At 46.9% G+C, this 22,500-nt stretch overlaps 1 protein-coding gene across 1 annotated transcript in view; it reads right to left on the reverse strand.

The window, feature by feature from the left end:
* The window catches only part of LOC123745894 (uncharacterized), a 715,884-nt gene that overhangs the window by 70,391 nt on the left and 622,993 nt on the right, over positions 1-22,500 (reverse strand). The window contains exon 8 of the mRNA XM_069317722.1: positions 6,760-7,653. Coding sequence (XP_069173823.1) covers positions 6,760-7,653 — 894 coding nt within the window. The remainder of the gene's footprint in view (positions 1-6,759; positions 7,654-22,500) is intronic.

Below are 22,500 nucleotides of genomic sequence, written 5' to 3' on the forward strand. Positions count from 1 at the left end.
TGTGTGTGTGTGTGTGTGTGTGTGTGTGTGTGTGTGTGTGTGTGTGTGTGTGTGTGTGTGTGTACTCACCTAGTTGTACTCACCTAGTTGTGCTTGCGGGGGTTGAGCTCTGGCTCTTTGGTCCCGCCTCTCAACTGTCAATCAACAGGTGTACAGGTTCCTGAGCCTATTGGGCTCTATCATATCTACACTTGAAACTGTGTATGGAGTCAGCCTCCACCACATCACTTCCTAATGCATTCCATTTGTCAACCACTCTGACACTAAAAAAGTTCTTTCTAATATCTATGTGGCTCATTTGGGCACTCAGTTTCCACCTGTGTCCCCTAGTGCGTGTGCCCCTTGTGTTAAACAGCCTGTCTTTATCAACCCTGTCAATTCCCTTGAGGATCTTGAATGTGGTGATCATGTGCCCCCTAACTCTTCTGTCTTCCAACGAAGTGAGGTTTAATTCCCGTAGTCTCTCCTCGTAGCTCATACCTCTCAGCTCGGGTACTAGTCTGGTGGCAAACCTTTGAACCTTTTCCATTTTAGTCTTATGCTTGACTAGATATGGACTCCATGCTGGTGCCGCATACTCCAGGATTGGTCTGACATATGTGGTATATAATGTTCTGAAAGATTCCTTACACAAGTTTCTAAAGGCAGTTCTTATGTTAGCCAACCTGGCATATGCTGCTGCTGTTATCCTCTTGATGTGAGCATCAGGGGACAGGTCTGGCGTGATATCAACTCCCAGGTCTTTCTCTCTCTCGGACTCTTGAAGTATTTCATCTCCCAAGTGATACCTTGCATCTGGTCTCCTGCTTCCTACACCTATCTTCATTACATTACATTTGCTTGGATTAAACTCTAACAGCCATTTGTTCGACCATTCCTGCAGCTTGTCCAGGTCTTCTTGAAGCCTCAAGCTGTCCTCCTCTGTCTTAATCCTTCTCATAATTTTGGCGTCGTCAGCAAACATTGAGAGGAATGAGTCTATACCCTCTGGGAGATCATTTACGTATATCAGAAACAGGATAGGTCCAAGTACAGAGCCCTGTGGGACTCCACTGATGACTTCACGCCAGTCTGAGGTCTCACCCCTCACTGTAACTCTCTGCTTCCTATTGTTTAGGTACTCCCTTATCCACTGGAGCGCCCTACTAGTTACTCCTTCCTATTCTCTAGCTTATGCATCAACCTTTTATGGGGTACTGTGTCAAAGGCTTTCCGACAGTCCAAAAAAATGCAGTCCGCCCACCCTTCTCTTTCTTGTTTAATCTTTGTCACCTGATCGTAGAATTCTATCAATCCTGTAAGGCAAGATTTACCCTCCCTGAACCCATGTTGATGGGTTGTCACGAAGTCTCTTCTCTCCAGATGTGTTACTAGGTTTTTTCTCACAATCTTCTCCATCACCTTGCATGGTATACAAGTTAAGGACACTGGCCTGTAGTTCAGTGCCTCTTGTCTGTCACCCTTTTTGTATATTGGTACTACATTAGCAGTCTTCCATATTTCTGGTAGGTCCCCCGTTTCCAGTGACCTACTATACACTATGGAGAGTGGTAGGCAAAGTGCTCCTGCACACTCTTTCAATACCCATGGCGAGATTCCATCCGGCCCAACAGCTTTTCTCACATCCAGCTCCAATAGGTGCTTCTTGACCTCATCTCTTGTAATTTCGAACCTATCCAAGGTCACCTGGTTTGCTGCCACCTCTTCTAGTGCCGCGACATCTCCCTGTTCTATTGTAAAGACCTCCTGGAACCTTTTGTTGAGTTCTTCACACACCTCTTTGTCATTCTCTGTGTACCTGTCCTCGCCCACCCTAAGTTTCATCACCTGTTCCTTCACTGTTGTCTTCCTCCTTATGTGACTGTGTAGTAGCTTGGGTTCGGTCTTGGCTTTATTAGCTATATCATTTTCATACCTTTTCTCAGCTGCTCTTCTCACACTGACATACTCGTTCCTGGTTCTCTGGTATCTCTCTCTACTTTCTGGTGTTCTGTTATTACGGAAGTTCCTCCATGCCCTTTTGTTTTGCTCCTTTGCTTTCATACATTCCTTATTAAACCACGGATTCTTCCTTTGCTTCTCTGTTTTTTCCTGTCGGGCTGGGACAAACCTGCTTACAGCCTCCTGACATTTTTGGGTGACATATCCATCATGTCTTGTACGGACTTGGTTCCGAGTTCTGTGTCCCAATGTATATCCCATAGGAATTTATTCATTTCATCATAGTTTCCCTTTCGGTACGCCAGCCCTTTGGTTCCCAGTTCTTTTTTGGGGGTGATAATTCCCAGCTCAACCAGGTACTCAAAGCTCAATACACTGTGATCACTCATTCCCAAGGGGGCTTCCAACTTAACTTCCCTTATATCCGACTCATTTAGGGTAAATATCAGATCAAGCAAGGCTGGTTCATCCCCTCCTCTCATTCTTGTCGGTCCCTTGACGTGTTGACTTAGAAAGTTTCTTGTTGCCACATCCAGCAGCTTAGCTCTCCATGTGTCTGGGCCTCCATGTGGGTCTCTGTTCCCCCAATCTATCTTCCCATGGTTGAAGTCTCCCATGATTAGAAGTCTGGATCCGTTCCTGCTAGCCACAGAAGCTGCTCTCTCTATTATATTGATGGTGGCCAAGTTATTTCTATCATATTCCTGTCTGGGTCTTCTGTCATTTGGTGGGGGGTTATATATGACTACTATTATAATTTTCTGTCCCAGTTGCTATGGTGCCTGCAATGTAGTCACTGAAACCTTCACAGTTCTGAATTACCATCTCTTCGAAACTCCAACCTTCTCTTAGTAGCAGAGCTACCCCACCTCCTCCTCTCCCTTCTCTCTCTTTCCTCACTACATAGTAGCCCTGTGGAAACACTGCGTTTGTTATGATTTTCGTTAACTTTGTTTCTGTGAGTGCTATTATGTCTGGGTTTTCTTCTAGTGCCCATTCTCCAAGTTCACTTGTTTTATTTGAAATCCCATCTATGTTAGTGTACATCGCCTTGAAGCTCACTTTCTTCTGTTCATTTTCATGTCCCTTTCTTGGCAAGCATTCTGCTGGTGTGGGAAGCTGTTCCGTGGGTGAGAGGATCTGTGAGGTGGTTTGCAGGGTCTCAGAGGATTTTGGGGTGGGGGGTGGGGGTTGAAGGGAAGGGGGGACAGGTAGGGTGTGGGTTAAGGAGGTAGAGGGACATGGAGGATACGCAGTGAGGGGGGAGGAGGGATAGGGAGGGTCTGGGATGAAGGGGGAGGGGGGACAGGGGGAAAAAGGTGGGAGGGGGGACATGATGGGAATGGGGAAGGGGTGTCAGGGTCAGAATGGGGTGGGAGGGAGGGTTGGGTGGAGGCAGGTAGGGTGAGGGGAAGGGAGGGTTTCTATGCAGAGGGGGGTGGTGGTGTGCCCCCCCCCCCCCTCTGGTGTTGCTGGGATGCTGGTTTTGGGTTCGCCTCTTGTCTCTGGGACTGTTGTGTTGAGGGCTGTGATTTCCTGGTTTGCTCCTCTCTCCCTGCGCTTCCTCCTTGCCTCTGTACTCACCTATATGTACCCACCTATATGTGCTTGCAGGATCGAGCATTGACTCTTGGATCCCGCCTTTCTAGCTATCGGTTGTTTACAGCAATGACTCCTGTCCCATTTCCCTATCATACCTAGTTTTAAAAGTATGAATAGTATTTGCTTCCACAACCTGTTCCCCAAGTGCATTCCATTTTTCTACTACTCTCACGCTAAAAGAAAACTTCCTAACATCTCTGTGACTCATCTGAGTTTCCAGTTTCCACCCATGTCCCCTCGTTCTGTTATTATTACGTGTGAACATTTCATCTATTTCCACTTTGTCAATTCCCCTGAGTATTTTATATGTCCCTATCATATCTCCTCTCTCCCTTCTTTTCTCTAGTGTCGTAAGGTTCAGTTCCTTCAGCCGCTCTTCATATCCCATCCCTCGTAACTCTGGGACAAGCCTCGTCGCAAACCTCTGAACCTTCTCCAGTTTCTTTATGTGTTTCTTCAGGTGGGGGCTCCATGATGGCGCGGCATACTCTAAGACGGGTCTCACGTAGGCAGTGTAAAGCGCCCTAAAAGCTTCCTCATTTAGGTTTCTGAATGAAGTTCTAATTTTCGCCAGTGTAGAGTACGCTGCTGTCGTTATCCTATTTATATGTGCCTCAGGAGTTAGATTAGGTGTCACATCCACTCCCAGGTCTCTTTCTCGAATCGTTACAGGTAGGCTGTTCCCCTTCATTGTGTACTGTCCCTTTGGTCTCCTGTCACCTGATCCCATTTCCATAACTTTACATTTACTGGTGTTAAACTCCAGTAGCCATTTCCCTGACCATCTCTGCAGCCTGTTTAAGTCCTCTTGGAGGATCCTACAATCCTCGTCTGTCACAACTCTTCTCGTTAATTTTGCGTCATCTGCAAACATTGACATGTATGATTCCACTCCTGTAAACATATCATTTACGTAAATTAGAAAGAGGATTGGTCCCAGCACCGATCCTTGAGGTACTCCACTTGTTACTGTTCGCCAGTCCGACTTTTCGCCCCTTACCATTACCCTCTGGCTCCTTCCTGTTAGGTAGTTCTTCACCCATACTAGGGCCTTTCCGCTTACTCCTGCCTGCCTCTCAAGTTTGTATAGCAGTCTCATGTGCGGTACCGTATCAAAGGCCTTTTGGCAGTCAAGAAATATGCAGTCTGCCCAGCCTTCTCTGTCCTGCCTTATCCTTGTTACTTTATCATAGAATTCTAAAAGGTTTGTTAGGCATGATTTCCCTGTCCAGAACCCATGTTGGTGCTTGTTTACAAACCCAATGCTCTCCAGGTGCTCAACAAGTCTTAGCCTAATTATTCTTTCAAGTATTTTGCAGGGGATGCTTGTCAGTGATACGGGTCTGTAGTTAAGTGCCTCCTCCCTATCACCTTTTTCGAAAATCGGTACGACATTTGCCTCCTTCCAGCAACTGGGCAATGTGTGTGTGTGTGTGTGTGTGTGTGTGTGTGTGTGTGTGTGTGTGTGTGTGTGTGTGTGTGTGTGTGCGAAAACAAAAGTTAGTAGTTAGTAACAGTTGATGGATTGACAGTTGAGAGGCGGGCCATAGGAGCAGAGCTCAACTCCCGCAAGCACCACTACGTGAATATAACTAGGTGAGTACACACACACACAAACTCACCATGGGAGGGGAAGAGCTAAAGAGTGTTGTAGTAGTAGTAGTAGTAGTAGTAGTAGTTGCAGTAGTAGTAGTAGTAGTAGTAGTAGCAGTAGTAGCAGTAGTAGCAGTAGTAGTAGTAGTAGTAGTAGTAGTAGTAGTAGTAGCAGTAGTAGCAGTAGTAGTAGTAGCAGCAGTAGCAGTAGCAGTAGTAATGATACATAACCCTCTGCTAAATTCATCAATTACTAGAAGTGAACGGGAAATTTCTTCCTCCTATAGGAATGAATGCCGCCTACTGATCAGGAAGGGAAGATGTGGGCAAATGAGCAAGTAATCCGGCTACACAAAAGACAAGAGGCCTCACAGCAGCTGATAAAAAAGAGCGCAAAAAACTCAATAAAAAGCTTTGAGGAAGTTTTCAAGTCTGGGCCAGAGCTTCACCCGGATCTACGATATCTAATGGAGCAAGAATTACCGGAAGAAAGACTGATGGAAATTAAAGTGATGCCAGAGGGAGTGAGGAGAGGAGACGGATGCTGTGAGAGCCGGAGATCTCAGCTATTGTTACTATTGTGATGAAAATCACCATCATCATGCTGACCCCACTACGGTGATGGTGATGTACTGGGTGTAGCAGTGTACTACCACACCACGGTGATGGTGTAGGGTGCAGTACTGGGTGTAGCAGTGTACTACCACACCACAGGGATGGTGTAGGGTGTAGTACTGGGTGTAGCAGTGTACAATCACACCACAGGGATGGTGTAGGGTGCAGTACTGGGTGTATCAGTGTACTAACACACCACAGACATGGTGTAGGGTGTAGTACAGGGTGTAGCAGTGTACTAACACACCACAGAGATGGTGTAGGGTGCAGTACTGGGTGTAGCAGTGTACTAACACACCACGGTGATGGTGTAGGGTGCAGTACTGGGTGTAGCAGTGTACTAACACACCACAGAGATGGTGTAGGGTGTAGTACAGGGTGTAGCAGTGTACTAACACACCACAGGGATGGTGTAGGGTGTAGTACTGGGTGTAGCAGTGTACTAACACACCACAGGGATGGTGTAGGGTGCAGTACTGGGTGTAGCAGTGTACTAACACACCACGGTGATGGTGTAGGGTGTAGTACTGGGTGTAGCAGTGTACTATCACACCACAGGGATGGTTTAGGATGTAGTACAGGGTGTAGCAGTGTACTAACACACCACAGAGATGGTGTAGGGTGTAGTACTGGGTGTAGCAGTGTACTATCACACCACAGGGATGGTTTAGGATGTAGTACAGGGTGTAGCAGTGTACTAACACACCACAGGGATGATGTAGGGTGTAGTACTGGGTGTAGCAGTGTACTAACACACCACGGTGATGGTGTAGGGTGCAATACTGGGTGTAGCAGTGTACTAACACACCACAGGGATGGTGTAGGGTGTAGTACTGGGTGTAGCAGTGTACTAACACACCACAGGGATGGTATAGGGTGTAGTACTGGGTGTAGCAGTGTACTAACACACCACAGGGATGGTATAGGGTGTAGTACTGGGTGTAGCAGTGTACTAACACACCACAGGGATGGTATAGGGTGTAGTACAGGGTGTAGCATTATACTGACCAACCACGGTGATGGTGTAGGTGCAGGGAACCCGTATGTGCCCGACACTGTTGCGGGCGTAGCAGCCGACGAGGGTGGAGGCCGCGGGCGTGAGGGTGAGGGAGGAACGGTCAGGGAAGGAAGGCTTAACCCTCCCTTCCACCTCCCTCTCTGCTCCCTCCCTAGTGAGGGAGTGCTGCCCACTACCCTCCCTCACTGCTCCCTCTTCTGCCGCCGGTTTTCTTGAGCTGGAAACCACCTGCTCTTCACCCTTGTCCGCATCTGTCTCCTGTGCTGAGGTCGCCACCTGTACCACCTGCCGTGAACTGTCCACATGTCTCACTTGTTTAGCGGCAGCCACCTGCCCTGAGGCAGCCACCTGCCCTGAGGGAGCCACCTGCCCTGAGGGAGCCACCTGCCCTGAGGCAGCCACCTGCCCTGAGGCAGCCACCTGCCCTGAGGCAGCCACCTGCCCTGAGGCAGCCACCTGCCCTGAGGGAGCCACCTGCCTTGAGGGAGCCACCTGCACCAGTTGTCGTGAGGGCGCCGTCTGTATCATGTCCATAGACGGTGAGTATGCTGGCATCTGTCCTGAGGCAGCCAGTGGAGGCTGGGGTGGGAGTGGGGTTGGGGAGAGCGGGATATCGTGGGTTGGGAGGATGTGGGTAACCAGGGAGGAGTGTGGGCGTGGCGGGGGCGTGTGTGGGCGTGGTATGATGGCTGATAGGAGGTCTCCGGTGTGTCTAGGGGGCGGGGGTCCCTCGCTTCCCTTTCCCTGACGGTGGACAGGTGATCCGATCTTCCAGGTGAACTTGAGGTCCTGGGGCACGGCCTCCACCTGGCAGGTGAGGGTGATGGAGGTGTTGGTGGCCACGACCAGGTGGTGTTCAGACGACCCCGTGCAGTATGGAGCATCTGTGGGGAGAGAACACACGGGGTTAGTTCACTCTGACCTCTCTATATTCAAACGAGCACAACACTGTTGAGACCTACACTCTCACAGTGTCTTACACTAGTGTAAGTGTACTTCACTACAGTTACATTACATTTCCTTACAAATACACAGTTTCTCCCCCTTCCCAATCCAGCACAATCGCCTCTCATCCTCCCACAAGCACACCTCATCCTCCCACAAGCACACCTCATCTCTTTCAAACATTCCTGAAAAGCTCACCAAAATCCCCAGCAATCATCCCTAACAAGCACTCATCGCCCCATGCAATCAGCCCTGGCAAGCACCCCTTATCTCCTACAGTCACAGGTGACAAGCACCCCTTATCTCCTACAGCCACAGGTGACAAGCACCCCTTATCTCCTGCAGCCACAGGTGACAAGCACCCCTTATCTCCTGCAGCCACAGGTGACAAGCACCCCTTATCTCCTGCAGCCACAGGTGACAAGCACCCCTTATCTCCTGCAGCCACAGGTGACAAGCACCCCTTATCTCCTACAGCCACAGGTGACAAGCACCCCTTATCTCCTACAGCCACAGGTGACAAGCACCCCTTATCTCCTACAGCCACAGGTGACAAGCACCCCTTATCTCCTGCAGCCACAGGTGACAAGCACCCTTAACCTCCTACAGCCACAGGTGACAAGCACCCTTTACCTCCTACAGCCACAGGTGACAAGCACCCTTTACCTCCTACAGCCACAGGTGACAAGCACCCCTTATCTCCAGCAGCCACAGGTGACAAGCACCCTTTACCTCCTACAGCCACAGGTGACAAGCACCCTTTACCTCCTACAGCCACAGGTGACAAGCACCCCTGATCTCCTACAGCCACAGGTGACAAGCACCCTTTACCTCCTACAGCCACAGGTGACAAGCACCCCTTATCTCCTGCAGCCACAGGTGACAAGCACCCTTTACCTCCTACAGCCACAGGTGACAAGCACCCTTTACCTCCTACAGCCACAGGTGACAAGCACCCCTTATCTCCTACAGCCACAGGTGACAAGCACCCTTTACCTCCTACAGCCACAGGTGACAAGCACCCCTTATCTCCTGCAGCCACAGGTGACAAGCACCCCTTATCTCCTACAGCCACAGGTGACAAGCACCCTTTATCTCCTACAGCCACAGGTGACAAGCACCCTTTACCTCCTACAGCCACAGGTGACAAGCACCCCTTATCTCCTACAGCCACAGGTGACAAGCACCCTTTACCTCCTACAGCCACAGGTGACAAGCACCCTTTACCTCCTACAGCCACAGGTGACAAGCACCCTTTACCTCCTACAGCCACAGGTGACAAGCACCCTTTACCTCCTACAGCCACAGGTGACAAGCACCCTTTACCTCCTACAGCCACAGGTGACAAGCACCCCTTACCTCCTACAGCCACAGGTGACAAGCACCCTTTACCTCCTACAGCCACAGGTGACAAGCACCCTTTACCTCCTACAGCCACAGGTGACAAGCACCCTTTACCTCCTACAGCCACAGGTGACAAGCACCCTTTACCTCCTACAGCCACAGGTGACAAGCACCCTTTACCTCCTACAGCCACAGGTGACAAGCACCCCTTACCTCCTACAGCCACAGGTGACAAGCACCCTTTACCTCCTACAGCCACAGGTGACAAGCACCCTTTACCTCCTACAGCCACAGGTGACAAGCACCCCTTACCTCCTACAGCCACAGGTGACAAGCACCCTTTACCTCCTACAGCCACAGGTGACAAGCACCCTTTACCATTATCATTATCGTTTCGGTCATTATCAAGTGTCATACTTGATAATGACCGAAACGTCGTCAGTTCTCCACCTCACGAGCTGAGGTTTCGTCACCATTGGTACTGTTCACTTTATACAATCTGGAAAAAGTAAACATAAATTCCAAACCTAAATATTCCAAGGCCTAGTATAGCACGTATGTGTACTATATTAGGCCCTCAGGGTTTATTAGGCCTAAGGTTTAGTTATATTATTCTTTACTAATAATCAAAATACAAAACCTTTTCCGCTTTGTCCAAACTCTGCAGTGACAAATTCTACTAACTATGTGTGTATTATTTAAGTTTATCTACGATGTCCGCATCGTTACTGTAAGTATTATTTAAACTGATACATACATACATACATTCATACATACATATATACATACATACATACATACATACATACATACATACATTCACACACATACATATGATGGACTATGTCACCCAAAAGTAACAGGAGGCAGTAAACAGGTTTATCCCGGCCCGACAGGAAAATACAAAGAAGCAAAAGAAGAATCCGTGGTTTATTAGTGAATGTATGAAAGCAAAGGAGCTGAACAAAAGGGCATGGAGGAACTTCCGTAATAACAGAACACCAGAAAGTACAGTGAGATACCAGAGAACCAGGAACGAGTATGTCAGTGTGAGAAGAGCAGCTGAGAAAAGGTATGAAAATTATTTTGCTAATAAAGCCAAGACCGAACCAAAGCTACTACACAGTCACATCAGGAGGAAGACAACAGTGAAGGAACAGGTGATGAAGGAAGACAACAGTGAAAGACGGGTGAGGACAGGTACACAGAGAATGACAAAGAGGTGTGTGAAGAACTCAACAAGAGGTTCCAGGAGGTCTTTACAATAAAACAAGGAGAGGTCACGGTGCTAGGAGAGGTGGCAGTAAACCAGGGGACCTTGGAAGGGTTCGAAATTACAAGAGATGAGGTCAAGAGGCACCTATTGGAGCTGGATGTGAGAAAGTCTGTTGGGCCAGATGGAATCTCACCATGGGTATTGAAAGAGTGTGCAGGAGCACTTTGTTTGCCACTATCCATAGTGTATAGTAGGTCACTGGAAACGGGAGACCTACCAGAAATATGGAAGACGGCTAATGTTGTCCCAATATACAAAAAGGGTGACAGACAAGAGGCACTGAACTACAGGCCAGTGTCCTTAACTTGTATACCATGCAAGGTGATGGAGAAGATTGTGAGAAAAAACCTAGTAACACATCTGGAGAGAAGAGACTTCGTGACAAACCATCAACATGGGTTCATAGAGGAAAAATCTTGCCTTACAGGCTTAATAGAATTCTACGATCAGGTGACAAAGATTAAGCAAGAAAGAGAAGGATGGGCGGACTGCATTTTTTTGGACTGTCGGAAAGCCTTTGACATAGTACCTCATAAAAGGTTGATGCATAAGCTGAAGAAATAGGCAGGAGTAACTGGTAGGGCGCTCCAGTGGATAAGGGAGTACCTAGGCAATAAGAAGCAGAGAGTTACTGTGACGGGTGAGACCTCAGATTGGCGTGAAGTCACCAGTGGAGTCCCACAGGGCTCTGTACTCGGACCTATCCTGTTTCTGATATACGTAAATGATCTCCCAGAGGGTATAGATTTATTCCTCTCAATGTTTGCTGACGACGTCAAAATTATGAGAAAGAGTAAGACAGAGGAGGACAGCTTGAGGCTTCAAGAAGACCTGGACAAGCTGCAGGAATGGTCAAACAAATTGTTGTTAGAGTTTAACCCAAGCAAATGTAATGTAATGAAGATAGGTGTAGGAAGCAGGAGACCAGATACAAGGTATCATTTGGGAGATGAAATACTTCAAGAGTCAGAGAGAGAGAGAAAGAACTGGGGGTTGATATCACGCCAGACCTGTACCCCTGAAGCTCATATCAAGAGGTTAACATCAGCGGCATATGCCAGGTTGGCTAACATAAGAACGGCCTTCAGAAACTTGTGTAAGAAATCTTTCAGAACATTATATACCACACATATGTCAGACCAATCCTGGAGTATGCGGCCCCAGCATGGAGTCCATATCCAGTCAAGCATAAGACTAAACTGGAAAAGGTTCAAAGGTTTGCCACTAGACAAGTACCCGAACTGAGGGGTATGAGCTACGAGGAGAGACTACGGAATTAAATCTCACGTCACTGGGAGACAGAAGAGTTAGAGGGGACATGATCACCACATACAAGATTCTCAGAGGAATTGATAGGGTAGATAAAGAGAGACTTTTTAACAAAATGGGGCACATGCACTAGGGGACACAGGTGGAAATTGAGTGCCCAAATGAGCCATAGAGAAGCTGGAAAGAATTTTTTTAGTGTCAGAGTAGTTGACAAATGGAATGCATAAGGAAGTGATGTGGTGGAGGCTGACTCCATACACAGTTTCAAGTGTAGATATGATAGAGCCCAATAGGCTCAGGAACCTGTACATTAGTTGATTGACCGTTGAGAGGCGGGACCAAAGAGCCAGAGCTCATACCCCGCAAGCACAACTAGGTAAGTACATACATACATACATACATACATACACACATACATACATACATACATTCATTTATTTATTTATTTTGTTTGTAAATGGATTGCTCTCTGTTGTATGAAAAATGTTTCAAACCAATAATACTTTCCTTCCGTTGTCATCAGAATCGAAAATACAATTCCACATATTGCTTTATGTCAAGAGGAAATGTAATATGCCATCCTATTTATTGAACTATTGCAAAATTTTGACATAGACTAAGAACAAAGTGTTTTCATTTGAATATCAAAATAAATATGCAAAAACTACTGCCATTTTTATCTGTGGTTGGTCGCGGTAGTTTCCGAGACTCAATAGTCGTCATAAACCATTACTCAGAGTCGTTACATTGTAAGAGTCGTTACATAATGGAAATGGAATATGGCATATGACACAGGATTATGACATATGGCAGTAATATGGCATATGGCAGTAATATGGCATATGGCAGTAATATGCCATATGGCAGTAATATGCCATATGGCAGTAATATGCCATATGGCAGTAATATGCCATATGGCAGTAATATGCCCGGGCCCAAATATGATGAAAATAGTCGTAAATAAAAATGGGACTTATCTATCTATCTATAAATAAAAATGGAAATGTTCGTTTGTTCAAAATCGCCAATCTCCGAAAGTTCTTCACCGATTGCTTTGAAATTTTCACACAACGTTCCATTTGCATCCGAGCGGGTTTATATACATACTATATAAGTGTCACGTGAGTAACGGGAAAAACATGTTTTTTTTTTTAAATGTGTTTTTCATGTGAGGCAAATCTTCGCAACCTCTTTACCGATTTCTTTGAAATTTTGACACAACGTTCCATTCGAATACATGTGTGTTTTTATATACCTACTATATACATACCACACCTGTGACAGATAAAAAAACTGATTTTTTTTTTATACACGTATGTCTGTTGCACGTAAAAGCCACACATGCTATACTAAATATGTTATGGTTCCATTTCAATGTTTCCGATTGCATTGATAAATTGAATTTTCAGAGATTTCGATTTATTTTCATTATTATTTAATTATTTTGTATGATATTGCCTTGGAATTGAGTTGTGTTGTTTACCATACCGTTCATTTCGTGTGTATAGTATATTTGTTTATTTTTTCATTTATTTTTTCATTTCGTGATGGGAACATCAGATCATTGACGTTCCTAATTTTCTGATGGGAACATCAGATCATTTGGGAATGCATCAGACGAGGGAGTGGGAAATGTTGGGGAGGACGAGGAGACGGGAGTGGGGGATGGTGGGAAGGAAGAGGGGACAGGGGAGGGGAGAATGGTAGGGAAGACGAGGGGACGGTGGAGTGGGGTAATGGTGAGGAGGACAAGGAGGACGGGAAAGGGGAGATTGGTGGGGAGGATGAGGGGACGGGGAAGTGGGGAATGGTTGGGAGAATGAGGGGACAGTGGAGTTGGGAATGGTTGGGAGGAGGAAAGGATAGGGGAGGTGGAATGGTGGGGAGGACTATGGGACAGGGGAAGGTTGCTGTGGCCGGATACAGCTAGTTTTTTAATAATTCTTTCTGTCGAGGACGGGAAACATGTGTATGTTAGAAAAAGCCCTCAACCTTTCTCTCAGCGACTCACAATGAAAACAAGCCTCCCTTCCTGTCAGATTTGGGGGCCTCGGCGTTCGCACAGCAACACAAAATGCTGTACCATCGTTCCTGTCCTCTTCAGTGGCATCTGACAATCTGGTGAAGGAAATCCTACCCGATTACCTAGGTCACCAGGCAGGGGTACAAGATCCCAGATTTATACACAATACCATAAAATGGGTCTCTCTTGCAGGACCAGCACTCCAACTACCAATTTCTAAAGCTCCCAAGCAATCCAGCTGGGATGGCCACATTGTCGACCAAGCAGCTGCAACATGCCTAGAAGCAGCAACAGCACCACATGACATTGCTCGACTTAAGAGCCATAGCAGCTCCCCATGCAGGTTACTTCCTATTAGCAACCCCAATGTCAGCAACTGATACGCGTTTCCTACCACACGCCCTCTGATTTGTTTTGGTTATCCGCCACCCAACCACTTGGGCTGGACGGTAGAGCGACGGTCTCGCTTCATGCAGATCAGCGTTCAATCCCCAACCGTCCAAGTGGTTGGGGCACCATTTCATTCCACCGTCCCATTACCAAATCCTTATCCTGACCCCTTCCCAGTGCTATATAGTCGTAATGGCTTGGCGCTTTCCCTTGATAATTCCTTCCTTCCTTGGTTATCCGCCTCTCTGCCCCAATCCACACCGAATAATGGTGCGTTTGCAGCGAGGCAGAGGCCAACAGGTACGGACGGCATGGCCTGCTCTGCCAAAGCACAGGAGGATGGCCTGCTCAGACGCATTTACCACAGCGAGGAAAATGGCATTATTAAGAGGAGTCTTACCACAGCTAGTTGTCCAGCAGAGAGAGAACCTCGTTACCATAATGCCCCGCAACTTTGAAGAGCCTGTCTGTCGCCCAGACGGGATCACGGTGAACTCATGGAAGAATGGTAGACAGTTGGTGCGGGACTACATGTGCATTTCAACTTTACCCAACACCTATGTTGACTTCAGTGTTGCACATCCAAGCAGCGCTGCCACTCACCGGGAAGCAATGAAGTCTCGTAAATACAGAAATCTGGATCACCATTACAATATTGTCCCCATTCCCTCAGACTCACTTGGTGCCTGGGGTAAAAGTACCACTAGTTTTTTTAAAGAGCTGGGTTCTATGCTAACTGAAACAACAAAAGATCTTAGAGCTGCCAGTTTCCTCTTTCAGTGTCTTAGTGTGATGATTCAGAGAGGAAACGCGCACTGCATGGACGCCTGCCACCCATCTGAGGAGCTGGAAGAAGTCGACAACCTGTGACAACTGGCCTTGTACTTTGCATGTAACTAGGAGAGTTACATGCAGAAGTAGGAGAACATATAATAACCCATGGGTTCAATAGACAGTACCAGGAAGCAAGAGCAAGAAGCAGTAGGGAGTGAGGGAAATACAGAAGGTATAAGACAGAGGTAAACCGGAACAGATGCACCAGGGCCCTGACTACAGGGAATGACTACATAAACGTAATTGGCAGAAAGAAGCTATGAAAATGATAATGCCTTCATATCAAAGAGCCAACCGAAACTCCTACATAGCCATATAAAAAGGAAAATGACAGTGAATGACCAAGTGACCAGGTTACGAAAAAGGGGAGGCCAGTATACAGAAAATGCTAAAGAAATTTGTGAGATCAATGCCAGCTTCCATGGAGTGTTCACTATTGAGCGAGAACAGCTCCCAGAGCTAGGTGGGGAAGCAGCCCTTGATGAGAAACTACTACATATTGAGGTAGCAGCAGAGGAAGTAAGAATACAGCCAGCATCACTGGATGTAACTACAGCTACTGAGCCAGACTATCACCATGGCTGTTAAAAGAAGCAGCACAGGCCCTCAGCATACCTCTTCCACTAATCTATAATGAGTCACGTACTCACGAGGGAATTGCCCAGCTGCTGGAAGAAGGCAAATGTGGTGCCAATCTACAAGAAAGAAGATAGAGAAGAGGCACTTAACTACAGACCAGTGTCGCTCAGAAGCATCCCTTGCAAAGTACTTGAAAGAATTATAAGATTAAGACTAGTTGCACTTATAGAAAAAATTAGGGTTGTAAGTAAATACCAACACGGCTTTAGAAAAGGGAAATCATGCCTAATGAATCTCCTGGAGTTTATAATAAGGTAACTAAAATAAGGCAAGAAGAATTCCATATTTCTTGACTGTCAAACAGCCTTTGATACAGTACTACACAGAAGGCTACTATACAAACTTGAGAGGCCGGCGGGAGTAGACGGAGACGCACTGTCATGGGTAAGAAAGTACCTGACAGACAGGTGTCTGAGTGACGGTGAGGGGCGAGGAGTGGGACTGGCGTAGAGTAACAAGCGGGGTGCCTCAAGGATCGGTGCTGGGTCCCATACTATTCCTCAGTTATGTAAATGACTTGACTGCAGTTGAGTCTTTTATGTCAATGGTTGCATATGATGCAAAACTAATGAGGAGGGATTGAGACAGATGAGGAGTGTAAGATTCTCCAAGATGATTTGAACAGGTTGCAGAGATGGTCCGATAAATGGCTGCTAGGGTTCAACGCTAGCCACTTGACTTGGCTAGCGTTGAACCTGCTAGGTTCAACGCTTGACAAGTGCAAGGTGATAGGGACAGGAGCCAGGAGACCGAAAAGCCAATATACGATGAAGGTAAACTGCCTCCCTATAACATCTAGAGAAAAGGATCTGGGAGTAGACATGACATCCTGACCCCTGCATACCCCACCAAGAAACTAATCACAAGCAACCCTCATGCTCAGCTTGCTGCTAAATTAAGCACCATAGAACACATTCACAATATACAAGCTGAAAACTACATAGCACAGACCATATACACTGACGGATCACTTAATACAGCTACAGGAGGACAGGAAGTGCTGTTATTGCTCATCAGCCCGATGGCAGCACAATTCAAAGGAATATCCGAATTAGTAACTGGGCATCCACAATGCAAGCAGAGTTGGTAGCAATACTGGTAGCACTCGAAATTATTGACAACACTGAAGTAGACAGCTTAATTATTTCCGATTCCCTTTCCTCACTACGAGCAATAAACAGTTTGCAATCAAGTAATAACGTGCTTGTCTCGGAAGCTAGACGTAGATATATAAGAATACTTAGCAAGAGGGTAAATATAAAAATGTTGTGGATTCCTTCTCACATTGGCATGCAGGAACATGACAAAGTTGACGCCCTTGCTAAGGCTGCAGTAAATAAAGACAGTATTGAACGGAATCTTGAGTTATCACATAGGTCCCTTAAAAGTGTCATTAGACGAGAACTCTTGGATGAATTTGAAGAAAGTAGAACTGTGCAAATTGGAACTATCAGGTCCATTGTTCATCACAATGAAATGTGTGAAGTAAAACATATGTATGGGGCAAGTAACATAGCCAGTAGACTAACAGATGTTGTCACAGCTCGTATAAGACTTGGCTACAAGTATCTCTGGCAGTTCGGCTTGTATAGGGATCTAGATGAAGTAAAGTGTAAAGTGTGTGGACAAAGACAGGGACACACACTCGAACACTATATCTTGGACTGTAGTAAAATTGAGCCATTTAGAGATAAATCTAAGCTCACTCTGTATGATATGGCAACCTATCTTATTACCATGGATAAATTACCTGAAATCCTTGCACTGTATCCACATTTCGCTTCCAGTAGATAAACGACATATGAGACGAAGAAAGAAGTAGTGTATTGTGAAGACTAATAATAAACAGAAGCTTCCCTATGACTATCTCCATTGGTCAAACTATTATGTATTAGCGATTAGACCTACCATTAATGTATAATGACTTACTGTAAATGTATAGCTATTGAAATAGCACTTTCTCTATAACTAGCTGACATTGTAACTATAAGGTGTGAAGGATAGATGAAATTGTTTATGTAATAATCTAAGATGAGGTCTGATAAAGACCTTTTGTGCCCTCTGTAAAGCTTTTTGCGCTACCGTTCACATGATGGGTATGGGGTGCACAATAAACTACCTGCCTCCGACGGCAACAATCAAAATAAAAAAAACATAACACCAAACCTAACACCGGAGGCTCATATAAATAGAGTAACATCAGCCGCATACTCTACTCTGGCAAAAGTCAGAACATCCTTCAGAATCCTGAATAAGGAGGGTTTTAGATCACTGTATACCGCCTATGTGAGGCCAGTCTTAGAGTATGCCGCCCCATCCTGGAGCCCCATCTTAAAAACACATGAGGAAGCTCTGAAAGTTGCAGAAGTTTGCAGTGAGACTCGTCCCAGAGCTGTGAGGGATGAGATACGAAGACTGAAGGAACTAAACCTGACGACGTTAGAAAGGAAGAGGGAGAGGGGGGTACATGATACAGAAATATATAATACTTAGAAGGATTGACAAGGTGAAAACAGAGGACATGTTTACAATGAATAACAATTGAACAAGGGGGCACGGATGGTAGCTCGAGACTCGGATGTGTAATAGAGATGTTCGAACGTTTTCTTTTAGCGAAAGGGTTGTGAGTAAATGGAATGACCTAAAGGAGAAGATTGTAGAGGCTAACTCTATTCATAACTTTAAAAACAGGAATAATAGAAAATAGGTCAGGCGTTATTGCATTAACAACCAACGGCTAGAAAAGAGGGGTCCAAAAGCTCGATCCTACAGGCACAAATAGGTGAGTATACACACACACACACACACACAGCAAATGCAGAATGAACAGGAAGCCTGGATGAAGGAAGTACTCCAGCAAATGCAGAATGAATTCAGTGAAGGACTGAGGGTAATGAGGGAGACAGTAGCCAACCTGCAAGATGATTTAAGGGCAGCAAAGGAGGAGATAAGATACCTAAAGGAGACTCTTCCACAATACCAGGCACAAACCGTACCCCAGGGAGATGGGAATGCTACTGTGGAGGGGACCACCACAACCCAGATCTCATTTGCTGAAATGCTTAAAAAGAGCCCTGAAGCTAGGTCTGCGGTTAAGGAAGTTGCCATGGAAGTGGCTTCCTCTCAGGAAGCAGCTAGATGTACTAGCCGGCTGATAGAGAGAAATAGAGCAGTAGTGGTAGCAGGCATTGAAGAACAAACAGGGACCAGACCAAAGGAGCGGAGAGACAAGGACAAAAACATGATTAAAGAGATCCTTAAAGAGGTAAGGATGGAGGGAGCTGAGCGAAATGTTGAAAAGGTTTTCAGGCTTGGAAAGTACAACAAGGACAGAGACCGAATGATAAAGGTGGTTTTCATGAGCGAAATCGCGAAAGAGGAACTGCTAGCAAGGAAGTGTTGTCTAAAAGGTGTAGAGAAGTTCAAGAAAATATTCCTGCAGAGGGATATGACAAGGGAAGAGAGAATACGGACAGCAGACGCGAGGAAGGAGCGCAGGGAGAGAGAAGGAAATCAGAGTACCACAACCCAGAACCCTACAATCCCAGAGGGAAGTGGAGAACCCTCCTCAAACAGTGCAACAGCCACAGGGATTGGGGCACCACCCCCAAATTCTACCCAACAGACACCCAACCTGCCCCATCCCCTGTCAGCCCCCCACTAAGTACCCACCTAGGGCACCCTCCCCCCAACCAACCCCCTCCCCCCACTCACCCCCCTTCTCCCCCTCACCCCTCTTCCCAGGACCTCCCTTCCCCCCCATCCCCCATGCCCTCCCTTCTCCCACATGCCTTCCCGTCTCTCCCACCCCCATGCCCTCCCTTCTCCCCCTCCCCCCTAAGCCCCCCACTCTCCCCCACCCCACCTAAGTCTTCCCCTCTCCCCCACTCCCCTAAACCCTCCCCTCTTCCTCACCCACCTCAGCCCTCCCTTTTCCCCCACGCCCCCCAAGCCCTCCACCCTTTTCTCTCCCCCCAAGCCCCCCCATCTCCCCTATCCCCCACAGCCTCTCCTCCCCCCATGCTTCCCCAACCCTCCCTCTCTTACCCACCCCCTGTACCCTCCCCCTCTTATCCACCCCCTGTACCCTCCCCCTCTTATCCACCCCCTGTACCCTCCCCCTCTTATCCACCCCCTGTACCCTCCCCCTCTCCCCCACCACCCCAAGCCCTCCCTCCTCCACCAATCCCCCCGTGCCAGGTCCCCCAGCTCCCACTCACCCCAGATCCCAAAGGTTCCCCCCCAGAAAAGAAGCAGAAGAGAGTCAGTTTCAGGGTGATGTACTCGAACATAGATGGGATCACAAGCAAGACAAGTGAACTAAGGGAAAGAACACAAGAAGTTAACCCAGATGTAATCGGACTCACTGAAACAAAACTCTCTGGAATCATAACGAATGCCGTGTTTCCCCAGGAGTATACAGTAATAAGGAAAGAGAGGGAAGGTAGAGGAGGAGGCGGAGTGGCCCTACTCATGAGAAGGGAATGGAGCTTTAAGGAGATGGCCATCCCGGGCTGTGAGGAGTTCAGAGACTACATAGCAGGCACCATAACAATGGGAGGACCAAGAATAGTAGTAGCAGTAATATACAACCCTCCACCAAATGACAGGAGACCCAGTCAAGAGTATGAAAACAACAACAAGGCAGTTAACACTATAATTGAGAGGGCAGCCTCTGCTGCCTGTAGAAATAGATCCCACCTGCTCATCATGGGCGACTTCAATCACGGAAAGATTGACTGGGAGAACAAGGAACCGCATGGAGGCGAGGATACGTGGAGAGCCAAACTATTGGAGGTGGTGACAAGCAACTTTTTAACCCAGCATGTCGGAGAACCCACAAGGATGAGAGGCAATGACGAACCAGCGAGACTCGACCTAGTCTTCACTCTGAACGACTCCGACATAAGAGAAATCGGTTTTGAGGACCCAGTAGGAATGAGCGACCACAGTGTACTGGTGTTTGAGTACTTGATTGAAGAAGTGTTATTGAACTCGAGGAGGGATACCGAAACCAAAAGGTTAGCATACCGAAAGGGAAACTATGAGGGGATAAGAAAATTCCTAACAGATATAGCATGGGAAACAGAGCTCAGGGGAAAGACGGCCCAAGATATGATGGATTACATCACGCAGAAGTGCAAGGACGCAGCAAACAAGTTTGTCCCAGTCCAAAAGGAAAACAGAGAAATGAAGATGAGAAACCCATGGTTTAATCAAAGATGTAGGCTAGCTAAGCAGCAAAGTAAAAGGGCATGGAGAAACTATAGGAATAACAGGACACTGGAGAGCAGAGAAAGATACCAGAATGCCAGGAATGAATATGTCAGGATGAGAAGAGTGGCAGAAAGACAATACGAAAATGACATCGCAAGCAAGGCAAAGACTCAGCCAAAATTGTTGCATAGCCACATTAGGAGAAAAACAACAGTAAAGGAACAGGTTATGAGATTAAGGATAGGGGCGGAAGGATTCACTACAAATGACAAGGAAGTGTGTGAGGAATTGAATAAGAAATTCCAGGAGGTCTTCACCTTAGAACAAGGAGTAATTCCAGAGGTAAGTGAGGGAATAGCTAACCAGGAACCACTGGAAGAGTTTGAGATTACCAGTGGGGAAGTAAGGAAGTGTTTACTAGAGTTGGACGTGACGAAGGCTATAGGCCCAGATGGAATCTCCCCTTGGGTTCTAAAGGAAGGAGCAAGAGAACTGAGCCTACCACTCTCCATAGTGTATAACAAATCACTGGCAACAGGGGAACTGCCAGATATTTGGAAAGCAGCTAACGTAGTCCCGATATACAAGGAAGGGGATAGACAGGAGGCACTGAACTACAAGCCAGTGTCCCTAACCTGCATACCATGCAAGCTGATGGAGAAGATTGTGCGAAAAAAACTAGTGGAGCATCTGGAGCGAAGGAACTTTGTAACACAGCATCAACATGGGTTCAGGGATGGCAGGTCCTGCCTCACAGGGTTACTTGAATTCTACGACCAGGCAACAAAAATAAGGCAAGAAAGAGAAGGGTGGGCAGACTGCATATTTTTGGATTGTCAGAAAGCCTTTGATACAGTGCCACACAAGAGGCTAGTGCGAAAGTTGGAGATGCAGGCTGTAGTGAGAGGGAAGGTACTCCGGTGGATAGAGGAATACCTAAGCAACAGGAGATAGCGAGTCTGTGTGAGGGGTGAGGTCTCAGATTGGCGAGACGTCACAAGTGGAGTCCCGCAGGGGTCAGTCCTTGGACCTATACTGTTTCTGGTATATGTAAATGATCTCCCAGAGGGTATAGATTCGTTCCTCTCAATGTTTGCCGACGATGCAAAAATTATGAGGAGGATTGAAACAGAGGATGATAGTAGGAGGCTACAAGATGACCTGGATAGACTGAGTGAATGGTCCAACAAATGGCTGTTGAAGTTCAACCCGAGTAAATGCAAAGTAATGAAACTAGGCAGTGGAAACAGGAGGCCAGGCACAGGATACAGAATAGGAGATGAAGTACTTAATGAAACAGACAGAGAGAAAGATCTAGGAGTTGATATCACACCAAACCTGTCTCCTGAAGCCCACATCAAGAGAATAACGTCTGCGGCATATGCGAGGCTGGCTAACATCAGAACGGCGTTCAGGAACCTGTGTAAGGAATCATTCAGAATCTTGTACACCACATATGTAAGACCAATCCTGGAGTATGCGGCCCCAGCATGGAGCCCGTACCTTGTCAAGCACAAGACGAAGCTGGAAAAAGTCCAAAGGTATGCTACTAGACTAGTCCCAGAACTAAGAGGCATGAGTTATGAGGAAAGGCTGCGGGAAATGCACCTCACGACACTGGAAGACAGAAGAGTAAGGGGGGACATGATCACAACCTACAAAATCCTCAGGGGAATCGACCGGGTAAACAAGGATGAACTATTCAACACTGGTGGGACGCGAACAAGGGGACACAGGTGGAAGCTGAGTACCCAAATGAGCCACAGAGACGTTAGAAAGAACTTTTTCAGTGTC

Source organism: Procambarus clarkii, chromosome 88, assembly GCF_040958095.1.
Source record: "Procambarus clarkii isolate CNS0578487 chromosome 88, FALCON_Pclarkii_2.0, whole genome shotgun sequence".
Lineage (NCBI taxonomy): Eukaryota > Metazoa > Arthropoda > Malacostraca > Decapoda > Cambaridae > Procambarus > Procambarus clarkii.